Raw genomic sequence first — 15,950 nt, 5'->3', positions numbered from 1 at the left:
CCATGGTCTGCTTGACACTTGAAAAACCAAACACAGACTGGATTGCCTTCACCGTCTGACAAGCACGTTGCTGCAGATCATTTCAATCCACTATCTTGTTATCCTGGAAAATTTTTGGCTCAGGCCTGCTGCAAACGCTCCAGTGAAGCCCAATGCAAACTTGAGGAGGGAAACAGCATCTTAGTTTTCATTGAGACACTTTACATCCTTCAGGATTCAACATTGAGTTCAACAATTTCAAAGCATGAACTCGGACTTTCATTCCAGAAGGGTCACATGGGACTTGAAATGTTTACTCCGTTTCTCTTGTCACTGATGCTGCCAGACCTGCCCAGTTTCTCCAGTACTTTGTGTTTATATTTTCAGTTTTAAAGAGGACTGTCTCTCTGAATTTGCAGATTAGTTCTATAACCCTGAATCATCATCATCATCATCATCATGGAGTTCGCCACAGGAAGGCAGGACTAATACCCATGATGGAAGTCGCTGTAGAAGACAAGGAGGCAGATCCCAAGTCGATCCCGCTAGAATAGAGGACAAACCTTGTGTTATTGGCACCAATTAGATCCACAATGGCTCCCCAGGCTACGGAGCCAACTAGCCCACCAGCAAATCTGCATTGCTTAGACAACATATGCCTTTACTTACATGTTATAGCATGGAGCTTCTTTCCATTACATGACTGAGCAGGAGTCTCTCGCTCTCTCTGTTCCAACACCAGTGGTGTGTGTTTTAAAGATTTAAACATTGATTGTCAACTTGTGTTATTAGCATGCCCTCCTTGCTGATCAAGTCCTGGAGTGAGACTTAAACTTGGAGTATCTGGCTGAGAGGCAGAGATTCTACTGACTGTGCGACAAGACCTCCTAGTCCTGAACATCTTTCACGAACATAAAATTGCCCATTTTTGACAGTTATCTTGTCGACCTAACACCTTTTGGAACAGGGGCAAAGATTTCCAATATTCTGAGTAAAACAACGCAGAATAAGGCTTATCAAGTAAGGTAAGTAGGGCTGATAGCAGTGTCAATCAGATCCCATGTAGAAAAAATATTTTAACTATAACCTCTGGTGTTCCTCACTCTGCTGGTAGCAGAATTAGGCAACATGTAAAATTTACATACAATAGCAGATATCAGGAATTGGTGTTAAAGTGGGGAGACAAGTGAAGTTAGTTAATGATAAAAATCAACAACTTCATCTGACAACTCCAACTTAAGTACTCCTGAAACAGGCTCAGCTCTAGGGAAAAGGCACTGATGCCAGACTCAATATGTTCTACCTTGCAGCTAAATATTTCAGTGGTAAAGAATAAAGGTAATTGATCGAGACCAAACCACTCCAACTGCCCTTCCTCAACCAGCCCCATTAAATCTGTGAAAAGAACTTGGATTTATATAGTTATTTAACACACGCTCAGGACATGACAAATGTTTTAAAACCTATGAATTATTTCTGAAATGTATTTAATGAGCAAAGTGAGGCAGCTAATTTGCAGTCAAGGTTCCACGACCAGCAGCTTTCATGCTTGATCAGATGGGGAGCTCTGTTTTCTAGACTATAAACTCAGGCACTTGAGCACAAAAGCTAGGCAACAACTGTGCAGTAATAAAGGGCAGGTTTTATTCAGAACTTCAAATTTTTAAATGAAATTTCTGCCACCTTGGAAAGATTATATAATGTGATTTCAAGCGGAGAAAAGTTCTTCCAGTGTCATGGCCAAAGACCGTCTCTCACTCGCATTGTGCAAACTGATTATCTGGCCAACTGCTGTCTTGGGCACTTTAGATTATAATAATTACAGCACAGGAGGCCATTCAGCCTATCACATTGATGCTGATTATCTGCCATTTGATGCCACTACTTCACCTTTTCCCCACAGCCCTGAAAATCCTCCTCTGTTCAATAATTATCCAATTCTCTGAGGAAAATCTAGACTGAACCACTGGCAAAAGAAAGGTAGTGCAATCCAAACCCTAACCATTCATATGAACATGAGCATCAGGAGCCTGCTCCACCATTCATTAAGATCTGTTGTGTTTTGCGTTTCATACTCCCAGATAACCCTGGTTTTTTTCAATTTGTTGGTATGAAATGGGCATTGCTGGATAGGCCATCCCTTATTTTCTGTTCCTAATTTCCCAGCTATGAGTCAACAATATTGCTGTGGGTCTGGAGCTAATGCAAACCAGACTAGGAAAAGATAGCAGACCTCCCCCCCACAGGGCAGTGAACCAGATGGGTTTCCATGACAACTGACAGTGGTTACATGGTTGCTGTTCAATTCTTTCACCTTGCAGGAATCTATATTACTCTCCCACAGTAATGCTTCAGCACATTTATGCCAAAATGTATTCACCGCGTATACATTTTTCAGGTTCTGTGGCTTCTTTTATCAACTTAAATCATTGACCTCCAATTGTTGTGCTTTTACACTTTACAACAGAGCTGTAATTTCACTGGCTAACATAAGAACATAAGAAATAGGAGCAGGAGTAGGCCATCTGGCCCCTCAAGCCTGCCCCACCATTTAATAAGATCATGGCCAATCTTTTTGTGGACTCAGCTCCATTTACCCGTCCGCTCACCATAACTCTTAATTCCCGTACTGCTCAAAAATCTATTTTTGCCTTAAAAACATTCAAAATAGCCTCAACTGCTTCACTGGGCAGGGAATTCCACAGATTCACAGCCCTTTGGGTGAAGAAGTTCCTCCTCACCTCAGTTCTAAATCTACTCCCCCTTATTTTGAGGCTATGCCCCCTGGTTCTAGTTTCACCTGCCTGTTTAAACAATCTCCCTGCTTCTCTCTTCTTATCCCCTTCATAATTGTATACGTTTCTATAGGATCCTCCTTCCTTCTTCTAAATGCCACTGAACATAATCCCAATCTACTCAATCTCTCCTCATATACCAATCTTTGGGGTAGTAATGAAAAGGACTCTATAAATATAATGTTCTTAGTACAGTTCAACAACTTTAAATGAAAATACAGTACAGGTGTCATTTTAGCTACTACTGTTTGAAGAGTGAACATTTGCACCTAGTTTCACAATAAAACAGCGATGTGATGAAGAGGGGCGCTAATGTGCGGCAGGGGGAGCTCAGGCATTCTGGCCTGCTCTTTACCTATGTCACTACATATACAAATTGATACAGCTCGGTAACAAACACCACAGAAACATCCCCCCAGCAGTTTCGAGTTCGGTGTATTTAGTGGGAGGAAAAGTGAATATTGGATACAGCGATTTGACCGTAGAAATATTATCTATACCCAATCCATTTGTAAATGTTTAAACCATACATCAAGCATACAACATTATTAATTTTTTTTACCTCCAAGCTGAGGCTGTTAAATGTAAACATATAGATCAAGTCTCAGAGATAATGGGAACTGCAGATGTTGGAGAATCCGAGATAACAAAGTATAGAGCTGGATGAACACAGCAGGCTAAGCAGCATCTTGTCTGTTTTGTTTTAAAGGAAGTAACATTTCACACGGTTAAAACCAAAAAAAAACACAAATTCAACTGGAGGATGATGCATTCAACTGCAGGCCCACGGGCATTAAAGCTAAATAATAAACTTGGTCACAGAAACAGAGTCCTTAAAAACAAATAAATAGCGTGCCTCAAAATACGTTAAGTAACTAGACAAAATCGAGCCTTTTTTTTTGCTCGTGAACTCACCCAGTACGACTGGAGGTCTGGTCGCCTTTAAGCAAGCCGGCGCTGTTGGCTTATCGTCGCAGGCGAAGGAGGGAGCGCCGGGGCAGGCAGCGGCGAGGAGCAGGGCGAGAGTGAAGAGGCCAGTTCTGGAAATCATTTCCCAGCTCTCATAACTCAGGGAGGAAGGTGCGATAGTGAGAGAAGGAGCTGGCCGGAGCGCCGAGAGGCGATGCAACGCGGCGAATACAATGTAGCAACTCCACGGATACAGTGTAACTAACACTGAGTTTCACTGGGAAATATACATGAAGGGGAGCGCGCTTCAGCCGCTCTGTAACTCTGCCCGTCCATAACAAGCAACAACCCAGCCACATAGCACAGCGCAAATAACACTCCAGGCTCTACCAATCGCAACTTAGACGGATGCAAAACTCCACCTTCGGGATTCGGTTGGTATGCCTTTACCCAATAAACCAATAGAGAGGCAGGATTGGGCCCGTTGGCATCGAGAAACAAGAAGTGAAACAAAGGAGATGCAGGCAATGGAATGATCATTTTTATGAACGTTACCCACTACACAGTCCAGTCTAGTCCCTGGGAATATCAAATAAAAACCGACAGAACGGCGGATGCTGTAAATCAGAAGCAAAACAAAACAGAAATTGCTGGGCATGGAAGCTGCCTGATCCGCTGTGATCATCAGCATTTCTTATTTTCAGCACATATGCTAGTGAAGAACAACAGGATGCGATCTAGATAGGGTCACTGTTTTCTCTCTACAGATGCTGCCAGACCTGCTGATAGCTTTTGTGCTCCTGAGATGCTGCTTGGCCTGCTGTGTTCATCCAGCTCCACACTTTTGTTATCTCGGATTCCTCCAACAATTTCTGATTTTGTTGTTCTGGGAGTGCCATGCTGGTGTAGGACAACAGGACCGGATCCTTCCCAAGAAGTGTCACCGGACTGGATAGGATAACTGTTTCTTATCTACGGATGCTGCCAGACCTGCTTGAGTTTCTCCAGCAATTTCTGATCTCCAGCATCTACAGTACTTTGTCTTACTTTTTTTAAATTGTGCATTGTCTCCTGAGTAACTCTAAAATTTTCACACACCCCTTTCACTAAGTGTTAAGTTGTCCTGAATAGCTGTCCTGGCTTCGGAAGAGATAAAGACAATTCTCTGTTCTTCCCAGACTGTTAAGCCAATATTTCTCTCACAACCCTGAGTAGATGAATTTGGTAAAAGCAAAATACTGCATATGCTGGAAATCTGAAACAAACACAATACTTGTTGGAGCAAATCAGTAAATTTGCTAAAAGAAAAAGTAACATTAGACAAGAAATGTTAACTGTTGATTCTCTCTGCTCAGATGCTGCCAGATTTGTTCATGATCACGTGGCTTTTTGTGGGAGCTCATTCCATATAAATTAGCTGCCATGTTCCCTATATTACAACAGTGGCAGCCACTTCAAATGTATTTAATTCATAGAATCCCTACAGTTTGGAAGCAGGCCATTCAGTTCGACAAATCCACCATGATGAGCATCCCACCCAGACTCAGCTTATCCCCGTAACCGTGCATTTATCGTGGCCAATCCACCTAACCTGCACATCTTTGGACTGTGGGAGGAAAGTGGAGCACCCAAAGGGAACCCACGCAGACACGGGGAAAATGTGCAAACTCCACAACAACAGTCACCCAAGGGTGGAATCAAACACGGGTCCCTGGCACTGCGAGGCAACAGTGTTAACCATTGAACTGCTGTGCCAATTTGCTATAAAGTGCTAGGGGATGTCCTGAAGTTATGACAGGCACTATGCACAGACAAGAGTAATTCACTTTTTCATACAGAACAAGCCTCATCATCAACTGATGGAAGTTTCTGCAGAAAACAGCTTTGTACATTTTCAATATTGCTCCTGATAGATTTGGATGTTAATCTATGTGTACAAGCTTGACTGAGGAGGTTGCTGTGATGTAGTGATAATGTCCCAAACTCTGAACCAGGAGGTCTGAGCTCAAGTCCCATTTGCTTCCAGAGATGTGTCATAACGTGTCTAAGTTGATTTAAAAAAAAGTAGAAGCCAGGCTGAGAGGGATATCTTTATATCAAAGCTTATACACTCAGTAACAAATTTATGAGGAAACTGTCCCTAACTATGGTAAGAGGCAAACATGTAATATCACTGACATCAGGGCTGGGTTCCCATGTCAGGTTCATGACTGTTTCAGTAATTGGGGGAGCACTTGAATTAGTTCATTGACAGTTGAAGAGGAGTTGCTCCCAATAAAAGAGCTCAGCTGCAGCCACTGAGGTTCCCTGTGGAATACATCCATTCCCAGGACTTGTAATTTTTTAAAAAAATTCTTTGGGTGCAAGGTTGCTCTCAAGGCCAGCATTTATTCTCCATCCTCAATTGTTCAATATCTGGAATTCAATTCTGGAAATATCCTCATTGATTTCCTTTCTGTCTTCCTAAGTGCAATTATATCCGACCTCTAATACCAGATCAGCGTAAGGCTTCTGTCCATGACTGGCCATTCATACCTGGACCATGTTTACTTGTGTGAATAGCAGCAAAGATAGGATGAGGTAGTACTTTGATGCACATTATGGTAAGGTAGTCTGCTGTTCCTTACTGTGTATAATTGCCACTTACACAACATTTCATCGACCTGTGAGCTCATTCCTCCTGTAATTGACAAGAAAGAAGCTGAGAAGATAGTTGTAGGGCCGACCTCATCGTGGGAGAGAGGAAGTTCAAAACATTCTCCTGGGATGTCACACAGCACTGCAGATGGGCACCAGCCTTAGAGCAGTTCCTTCACCCTCTGTGTTGCCTGCAGTTGTATACTATCTGGGAAGCAATTAGGACTTCAACTGAAGCATTACTTCGAATATACAACTCAGAGACAGGCCCAAATGATCAATGCTAATTTTCATTATCCATATGAGAGTCCTCTTGCCTTATTTAATACAATCCTATAAAGCAAAATACTGGGGAAAGTGAAAAGTCTGGAAAAGGACTCAGAAAATTGTGAAGAAGCTCAGTCGGCAGGCAGAAATGGTGGACAGAAAAAGAGTGAAGGTTTCAGATCAATAATTAGACACTTCATATACATATTTTGAATGACTAGGCAGAAACTTGGCCAATAGAATATAATGTGGGAAGTGTGAGCGAAGATGCTTATTCCATTTAGAATCAGATTTATGGACCACTCAACTAGTGACGCTGGAGGGTCAAAACCATTCTGTATCTGCTACAAGGTCTGATCTCCTTATTATGCCAAAGTGATATGGGACCCATCAGCCACATTTAAAAAGACTGCATGTGTTATAAATATAAAACAACTAGTTCAAGATGAAGAGTTTACTGATAATTACTACAGCAGTCAAAGTTAATATCTTTTTGTTTAGTTATTTCCATTAAGTTAATGAAGACTACATCTGCACTATAGTTAATGAAAGACCAAAGAACGTCTTTATTTAATTCTTTCATAGGACACGGGTGTAGTTGCCTTGGTCAACATTTATTACCAATTCCTAATAACATATGTGAAGGTGATGGTGAGCTGCATTCTTGAACCACTGCAGGCCATTTGGTGTTGGTAGACCTGTTACACTGGTTTCCAGGATTTTGACTCAGTGATAGTGAAGGACCAGCGATATGTTTCCAAATCAGGATGTTGTGTGACTTGGGAGGAACTTGCATGTGGGTGTTCCCATGTATCTGCTATCCCTGTCCATGTAAATGGTAATGGTCCTGAATTTGGAAGGTACTGTCTCAGGAGACATAGGGAACTATTAAAACGAAAAATATTCTGAGGAAGGATTGTCTCACCAACCACTCCACTCCACCCCAGGTATATATAACCAGTGTTAAATTTACTCTTTGTACAGGAATTCAGTAGCAGCAATTAACTTGCCCCTTCTACCTTCTTTCCTAATACCACAAGATCGGTATTATAAAGAAAATCCACTTCAACCAACAGCAAACATTTCTAAAATCCAGGAAGGCTCCAGTTTAATTTCACTATCAAGTATCTGTTTCCAGCTATTTGGCAATTTCAAGTCAGTTTCAGCAAAAAATAAGTGAAACCACTGTTTAATTAATAATGAGACAAGAACAGAAATTGCTAAACTCAGCAGGTCTGGCATCATCTGTGGGAGGAAAATAGGGTTAACCCTTCGAGTCCAGTGACTCTTCCTCAGAACTGATGTTTGTAAACCTCCCAACTTCATTTATGTACCTTTTGAAATAATGCAGAGACAAACTCTACTGGTGTCAGCATATTCTGCATCCATATTGGGGATAACACAGCCAGAATGGAAATAGTGCAATTCTCTACCCTAACTGTTTGTCAAAACCCCAACTCAGAAAGCAGCTTCCATTGGAACAATATGACATTTTCCACAACAGTCATCCTGAGGCTTGTCCAGGTGAGAATGTCAAGTTGTACTTAACAAGATAATAAAATGTGAGGCTGGATGAACACAGCAGGCCCAGCAGCTTCTCAGGAGCACAAAAGCTGACGTTTCGGGACTAGGCCCTTCATCAGAGAGGGGGATGGGGTGAGGGTTCCGGAATAAATAGGGAGAGAGGGAGAGGCGGACTGAAGATGGAGAGAAAAGAAGATAGGTGGAGAGGAGAGTATAGGTGGGGAGGTAGCGAGGGGATAGGTCAGTCCAGGGAAGACGGACAGGTCAAGGAGGTGGGATGAGGTTAGTAGGTAGGAGATGGAGGTGCGGCTTGGGGTGGGAGGAAGGGTTGGGTGAGTGGAAGAACAGGTTAGGGAGGCAGAGACAGGTTGGACTGGTTTTGGGATGCAGTGGGTGGAGGGGAAGAGCTGGGCTGGTTGTGTGGTGCAGTGGGGGGAGGGGACGAACTGGGCTGGTTTAGGGATGCGGTGGGGGACGGGGAGATTTTGAAGCTGGTGAAGTCCACATTGATACCATTGGGCTGCAGGGTTCCCAAGCGGAATATGAGTTGCTGTTCCTGCAACCTTCGGGTGGCATCATTGTGGCACTGCAGGCAACCAGCTTGTGACTGATGTCCATTTCAAGCCCACCAACTCCCACAGCTACCTAGAATACACCTCCTCTCACCCACCCTCCTGCTTTCCGGAGAGACCACTCTCTCCGTGACTCCCTTGTTCGCTCCACACTGCCCTCCAACCCCACCACACCTGGCACCTTCCCCTGCAACCGCAGGAAATGCTACACTTGCCCCCACACCTCCTCCCTCACCCCTATCCCAGGCCCCAAGATGACTTTCCATATTAAGCAGAGGTTCACCTGCACATCTACCAATGTGATATACTGTATCCATTGTACCCGGTGTGGCTTCCTCTACATTGGGGAAACCAAGCGGAGGCTTGCGGACCGCTTTGCAGAACACCTCTGCTCGGTTTGCAATAAACAACTACACCTCCCAGTCGCAAACCATTTCCACTCCCCCTCCCATTCTTTAGATGACATGTCCATCATGGGCCTCCTGCAGTGCCACAATGATACCACCCGAAGGTTGCAGGAACAGCAACTCACATTCCGCTTGGGAACCCTGCAGCCCAATGGTATCAATGTGGACTTCACCAGCTTCAAAATCTCCCCTTCCCCCACCCCATCCCAAAACCAGCCCAGCTCATCCCCTCCCCCCACTGCACCACACAACCAGCCCAGCTCTTCCCCTCCACCCACTGCATCCCAAAACCAGTCCAACCTGTCTCTGCCTCCCTAACCTGTTCTTCCTCTCACCCATCCCTTCCTCCCACCCCAAGCCGCACCTCCATCTCCTACCTACTAACCTCATCCCACCTCCTTGACCTGTCCGTCTTCCCTGGACTGACCTATCCCCTCCCTACCTCCCCACCTATACTCTCCTCTCCACGTATCTTCTTTTCTCTCCATCTTCAGTCCGCCTCCCCCTCTGTCCCTATTTATTCCAGAACCCTCACCCCATCCCCCTCTCTGATGAAGGGTCCAGGCCTGAAACATCAGCTTTTGTGCTCCTGAGATGCTGCTGGGCCTGCTGTGTTCATCCAGCCTCACATTTTATTGTGAGAGATAATGGGAACTGCAGATGCTGGAGATTCCAAGATAATAAAATGTGAGGCTGGATGAACACAGCAGGCCAAGCAGCATCTCAGGAGCACAAAAGCTGACGTTTCGGGCCTAGACCCTTCATCAGAGAGGGGGATGGGGGGAGGGAACTGGAATAAATAGGGAGAGAGGGGGAGGCGGACCGAAGATGGAGAGTAAAGAAGATAGGTGGAGAAGGTGTGGGTGGGGAGGTAGGGAGGGGATAGGTCAGTCCAGGGAAGACGGACAGGTCAAGGAGGTGGGATGAGGTTAGTAGGTAGGAGATGGAGGTGCGGCTTGGGGTGGGAGGAAGGGATGGGTGAGAGGAAGAACCGGTTAGGGAGGCAGAGACAGCTTGGACTGGTTTTGGGATGCAGTGGGTGGGGGGGAAGAGCTGGGCTGGTTGTGTGGTGCAGTGGGGGGAGGGGATGAACTGGGCTGGTTTAGGGATGCAGTGGGGGAAGGGGAGATTTTGAAACTGGTGAAGTCCACATTGATACCATATGGCTGCAGGGTTCCCAGGCGGAATATGAGTTGCTGTTCCTGCAACCTTCGGGTGGCATCATTGTGGCAGTGCAGGAGGCCCATGATGGACATGTCATCAAGAGAATGGGAGGGGGTGTGGAAATGGTTTGCGACTGGGAGGTGCAGTTGTTTGTTGCGAACTGAGCGGAGGTGTTCTGCAAAGCGGTCCCCAAGCCTCCGCTTGGTTTCCCCAATGTAGAGAAAGCCGCACCGGGTACAGTGGATGCAGTATACCACATTGGCAGATGTGCAGGTGAACCTCTGCTTAATGTGGAATGTCATCTTGGGGCCTGGGATGGGGGTGAGGGAGGAGGTTTGGGGACAAGTGTAGCATTTCCTGCGGTTGCAGGGGAAGGTGCCGGGTGTGGTGGGGTTGGAGGGCAGTGTGGAGCGAACAAGGGAGTCACGGAGAGAGTGGTCTCTCCGGAAAGCAGACAGGGGTGGGGATGGAAAAATGTCTTGGGTGGTGGGGTCGGATTGTAAATGGCGGAAGTGTCGGAGGATAACATTTTATTGTCTTGGGTTCTCCAGCATCTGCAGTTCCCATTATCACTTGTACTTAAGAAGGGCTGGTTATGCCCTGTGGGCAATAGGATTGATATTGGAAAATATTGTTTCACAGGAGGACAAGATACAGCTAATAAACTAATGAGAATGAGAGAAATCTGATGTCTAACCCATGAGATGTTTACCTTTTCACTTTTCTGCGACCTGATACTCCCAGAAGCTATGTAACATGACATGTGGTCGATGTATTATGTTTCATTTCGTGGATGATTTCGCTATTACAGAAACTCTTTTAGCTTTCAATTTCAACATTGATCCATGGTAAATAATTCCACTGTTTGTAAAACACAGTGGTGTGCATACATTTCACCACTTAGAATGGGGAAAGGAGATGTTAGAGCCTCAATTAACTTCAAGTAAGCAACTTCAATTTTTACGTTTTGAGTTTTACATTGAAGTGTAGCAATTAAAATGTTTTCTACAGACAGGTTTAATATGCACCACTAAACATATAAAAATATTTTGTTGTTGCATATTTAAAGTTCCTTTTCCCCACACGACTGACGTCAGTTTACGCTCTGTGGGAATTATTTTTCAAGGTGTGCCCTCTGGTGGTTTCTCTAAGAATTCTAAAAGCTGTCCCAGATTATGGATCAGTTAACTCCTGAAGACACAGAGTCATAGTTGGCCCACTCAAAGATTGCCTGAGAGCTCATTCATGCTCTTCAGGATGACAATAATTTTTATTTTAAAAGAAAATAGACGGCAAAAGAAAGGTTTTTCTCTCAATGAAGCAATTGATTGACGCTGTAACTTTCAGAGCATTCTGTAAATCGCCATTGAAGATATCAGCAAACAATATTCAACTTGCTTGTGCGGCCTTTCTCTGAAATTAGCTGGTAATTTGGGATATGATTTGAAATTGGTTAATATCTCTTTATAAGGGAGGACGTGGGTATGATTGTGTTCAGCGTTGTTAAGATATTGATTTCTGGGCTTGGGTTGCTTATACAAACGTGAAAGCTGGCTTAGGTGGGTCTAATCATAATTTGTAGTTTGCAAGTTCAGAATTCCTGGATGTCAGCCACGAAAATGGCAGTGAACCTCCCAACAGATGCAGTTATTACAATGTAAAGAAGCCATTGAACCTCTCAGAGAAGCTCATTGCAGGCTAAAGGTCTGGTTTGGAAATTTGGAGTTAATGTGTACCTGAAACAGGGTACCCAATCGCTGAGAAAACCAAATAAAAACCGAAAGCCCTGTGGAAGCTGTAAATCGGAAACAAAAACAGAGGTTTCCGAAAATGCTCAGCATGTCCGGCAGCATATATGAAGAAAAAAACAAAGTTAACGTTTTGGGGAAGGGTCACCGGAACCGAAACGTTAACTCTGATTTTTTTCTTCACAGATGCTGCCGGACCCACTGAGAAAATCACACATCTAGTTGATGGAATCGAGAGGGTGTTTGGAATAATTTCCTAGCAATATATCTTGAATGAGCTCTAAAGCTTGAATGTCATAAATTGTGTCAAAATGATGTTTGCCAGGAAGTTCTATGACATGAACTTTCTGCTTTTGCTGGTCCTTCCATTGTCTACAAAGAGACAAGCTTTTCTTATTAACAGTGTTGTCACCAACTCCGTAGATAATCTGTACTGGCTGGTTCGATGGGAAGCTTTCATTATAGATATAAGTCATTGGTGTTGGGACTTCTGTTCCGTACATACAATACAATTCCACCCCTGGCGGAGGCAGGTCAGTCAGAAAGCTTTTGCTGTATTGCCACTTGAACCAGCCATCTTCATATCCTATATCAGTGAAGAATTTCCTGTAGTCTTTGTACGTGTAATTGTAGGTTGGTGTGGAGACAAAGATATGATCTGCTGGCCAGGCCTGCCTGGTAGGAAGTAGCCAAGGGTTCGTTGTTGTCGTCCGTTGCTGCTGTCGTATCTTCATGAGGTCAAGAGCGAGACCATAGTTGTCCCCTGGAAAAATGAGTATTTGAGAAAGAAAAGCACAAATATGAAATCTCCTTCCTCTTATATGACCACAGATATACTGTACAGTGGAGTTGCGGGGTAATCACCTCTGTGACTTCTGTGGTTGCCTGTTGGCAGTAGAAACTCAGCAGGTCTGGCAGCATCTGTGGAGAGAAAGCAGAATTAACGTTTCAGGTGCTGTCACCCCTCTTCGGAACCCAGGTTCAGAGATTCTGAAGGAGGGTCACTGGACTTGAAACGTTAATTCTGTTTCCACTGCACTGATGCTGCCAGATCTGCTGAGTTTCTACGGCAACTGCTGCATTTGTTTCAGATTTCAGCCAAAAACAGTTATTCTAGCTGTTTTTATTTTGCAAGGGGTCTGTGTCAAAAAAAACCCCACAAGCTTTGAAAGCACAGATTGAAACTCACAAGCATGCCTCTTCTTATTTGTTTACTTTTGGTACTGGATGGTCTTTAGTTTTCCCCTGCCTTTTCAGCCTCATAGTTCTTTGCGTAGCATTGTCTGGACTAAATGTTTTCAGAGTGACATGATAATGATAGCTGAAAACAGTATTCATGATTAGCCTGAATATGAATGCATTAATTTTAGACTAATTTAACAGCTTTAAAGCACAGTCAGCTTCATTTAATATTAATCTACAATGAACGGACAACAAAGGAAAACCATATTCCCATGTCACTAAAGAGAATCTTTTTATTTATGGATATTCTGTTTAATCCATTCCCTTTACTGCTCTGAATTTCATTTTCCATAATGCTGTCCACTTCTAGAATCTCGCTACCAAATGTCTTATTTTTCCATCTACCTTGGTTGCAGTGTCATAGTACCACAGCTATGAACACTTGCCTAATGCATGTTTGATCCACACTCACTACATGAGCAAGTAAACTTGTTCCTAAGGTCAATGTTCAACTGCAAAAAAAATCAAACCTCGCTCAATGTTTACATAATTGATACACGTGCCCTCTTGATCTTGATGGACTGCTGCATTTTGTTGTGTGCAATTTGCGATTTAAAGCCGGGCCTTGGTGAACTTTGTAACCCTCCGGGAACAAACAGCCCCAAAGGAATGCTGTATTTGACTGTCCCAACATATTACTTACATTCAGCACTGCCGAGGGATTTTGCAAGGTTTTCAATAGGTCACCCCAAAACAGTTCGGGTGTCACTGGAAAGCAGTCCCAGAGCAGATGAGAAGATGGCAGATAGAGTCAAAAGCATTGTCCATGCAGAAAAGAATTGTTGTGTTGCTGAGGTGGGTGATTTAGGGCAACTGACTGTGCAGGGTGAACTCTAAAAGTGTTTTTGGTGTCAGTGAATGCATAATTAATAGTAGAAGTTGGGGACTTAATGAGAAGTCAAGTCAGATAGTTCTGTGCAGTCAGAACACAGGAAAGCAGCCTAGGAGTTAGTAGGGAGCTAAATGTTATCCTCAGGGCGTGAAGGCAGACTATGTATCATTAATAGTTCAATATAGTTGAAACTTGGAGTTCAAAAGCCATAAAAAATAATTTCTTGGTGCATTTGCGGAAGATTGGAGCTCAGGAAACAAACCTGGGGCAATGCTAGCTTGGTAAAGCTGACTGTCGGCGAAAAACTGCCATTATGCCTCTGACTAAGTGCTGAAATGCAGTTTCTGCAATCAAATGGATTGTTGTGTCATGAAAGGAAGATGAACCTCGAGTACAGAAATAGTTGTTGAGGCATTCCTTAACGGACTAGACTTTGAGAGAGTTTAAGACCAGACTGTTGAAGATGAGGGGTTGCAATCCCTTGTGAAGGTTTAATGAGATTTACTGACTCACAGTGTGACTAACATCTGGAGGCGGATTGCTAATAAATCTGTGATTTCATTTTGAATCATGTTTGCTGTTTGACGTGTTCTGTGGGTGTTCAACCTTAATTTGGCTGCTTCCCATATTTACTTCATATTAATTTTGGGATGTCAGAATATGAGTTATATCTATCTTGGTACAGTTTCAACCTTTTTTTATTAATAATCTTTGCTTGTTTGTTTGAATAAGTTTTATTCGTAAATACCTTGTCATTCTTTACTGACTAAAGAAGCCTTTAAGGTTCTTGAGTAAATTTGTAGCTTGGGTTGTGAATGCTGTGGTTGGTTCACTCACCGAGCTAGTTCATTAGCTTGCAGATATTTCAATACCCTGCTGGGTCCCATCATCAGTACTGCTTCTGATGAAGCGCTGTTTTGTTATTTAAACTCTGGAGCCCGTTGGAGTTGATTACCTCATTACCGGTTTTTCTTCACAGTGGTGTGTATGTAGGGTCTGGTTCTATGTGTTTGTTGATGGCCTTCTTGGTGGAGAACCAGGCCTCTAGGAATTCCCGTGCTTGTCTCCGTTTGGTTTGTCCTAGAACCCTGACCGTCCCAATCGAACTGATGGTTCTTCTTGTTTGTGTGTGTGGAAACGAGTGAGTATTGGTTGTGTTTTTTTGTTACTAACTGATGTTCATGTATTCTCGTAGCCAGTTTCCTTCCTGTCTGTCCAATGTAATGTTTGTCGCAGTCCTTGCATGGGATCTTGTATGTTATGTTACTTCCGTCCATAGTGGATAAGGGGTCTTTGGTTCTTGTTAGCGGTTGGTGTAGGGTTGATGTAGGCTTGTGAACTACTCTGATGCCCAGTGGTCTTAGGAGTCTTGCAGTCAGTTCAGATACATTCTTGATGTATGGTAACGTGACAAGTGCTTTGGGGCATACTGTATCTTCCTGTTGTTGTTTGCGTGACAGGCATTGTCAGACCCAGCTGTTCAGGTAGCCATTGTCTCTAAATACTTGGTGGGGGTATTCTTCTTCATTTTGGCGTAGCTCTGGGTTTCTGCAGTGTGTTGTGGCTTGTTTGAATAATGTTTTTACGAATTCCATTTGTGGGTGTTTGGGTGGTTACTGTAGAAATTTTGGACTTGATCTGTGTGTGTGGCCTTTCTGTGTAGTTTGGTCAGAAATTCCCCATTTGCCCTGCGTTCTACCATCATGTCCAGCAATGGGAGTTGTTTGCTCTTTTATTCTTCTCTGATGAATTTGATACTGGTGAAATGTTGTTTATAAGTTGTGTACAAGTCCTACGGTCACTGGGCATCGGAGTAGCACACAAACCTATATCAACCCTACGCCAACTGCTAGCAAGAACCAAAGATCCACTAT

General features: G+C 43.7%; 2 protein-coding genes across 2 annotated transcripts in view; both read right to left on the bottom strand.

The window, feature by feature from the left end:
* The window catches only part of pla2g15 (phospholipase A2, group XV), a 45,715-nt gene extending 41,652 nt beyond the window's left edge, over positions 1-4,063 (bottom strand). The window contains 1 exon segment of the mRNA XM_048547000.2: positions 3,690-4,063. Coding sequence (XP_048402957.2) covers positions 3,690-3,825 — 136 coding nt within the window. The 5' untranslated portion in view covers positions 3,826-4,063.
* Positions 4,064-10,809: 6,746 nt separating this feature from the next.
* Positions 10,810-15,950, bottom strand: part of lcat (lecithin-cholesterol acyltransferase) — a 29,616-nt gene continuing 24,475 nt past the window's right edge. The window contains exon 6 of the mRNA XM_048546850.2: positions 10,810-12,765. Coding sequence (XP_048402807.1) covers positions 12,221-12,765 — 545 coding nt within the window. The 3' untranslated portion in view covers positions 10,810-12,220. The remainder of the gene's footprint in view (positions 12,766-15,950) is intronic.

This window comes from Stegostoma tigrinum, chromosome 16, assembly GCF_030684315.1.
Source record: "Stegostoma tigrinum isolate sSteTig4 chromosome 16, sSteTig4.hap1, whole genome shotgun sequence".
Taxonomy (NCBI): Eukaryota; Metazoa; Chordata; class Chondrichthyes; order Orectolobiformes; family Stegostomatidae; genus Stegostoma; species Stegostoma tigrinum.
The sequence above is the reverse complement of the archived record's forward strand: the minus strand, read 5'-3'. Positions and strand labels throughout refer to the sequence as shown.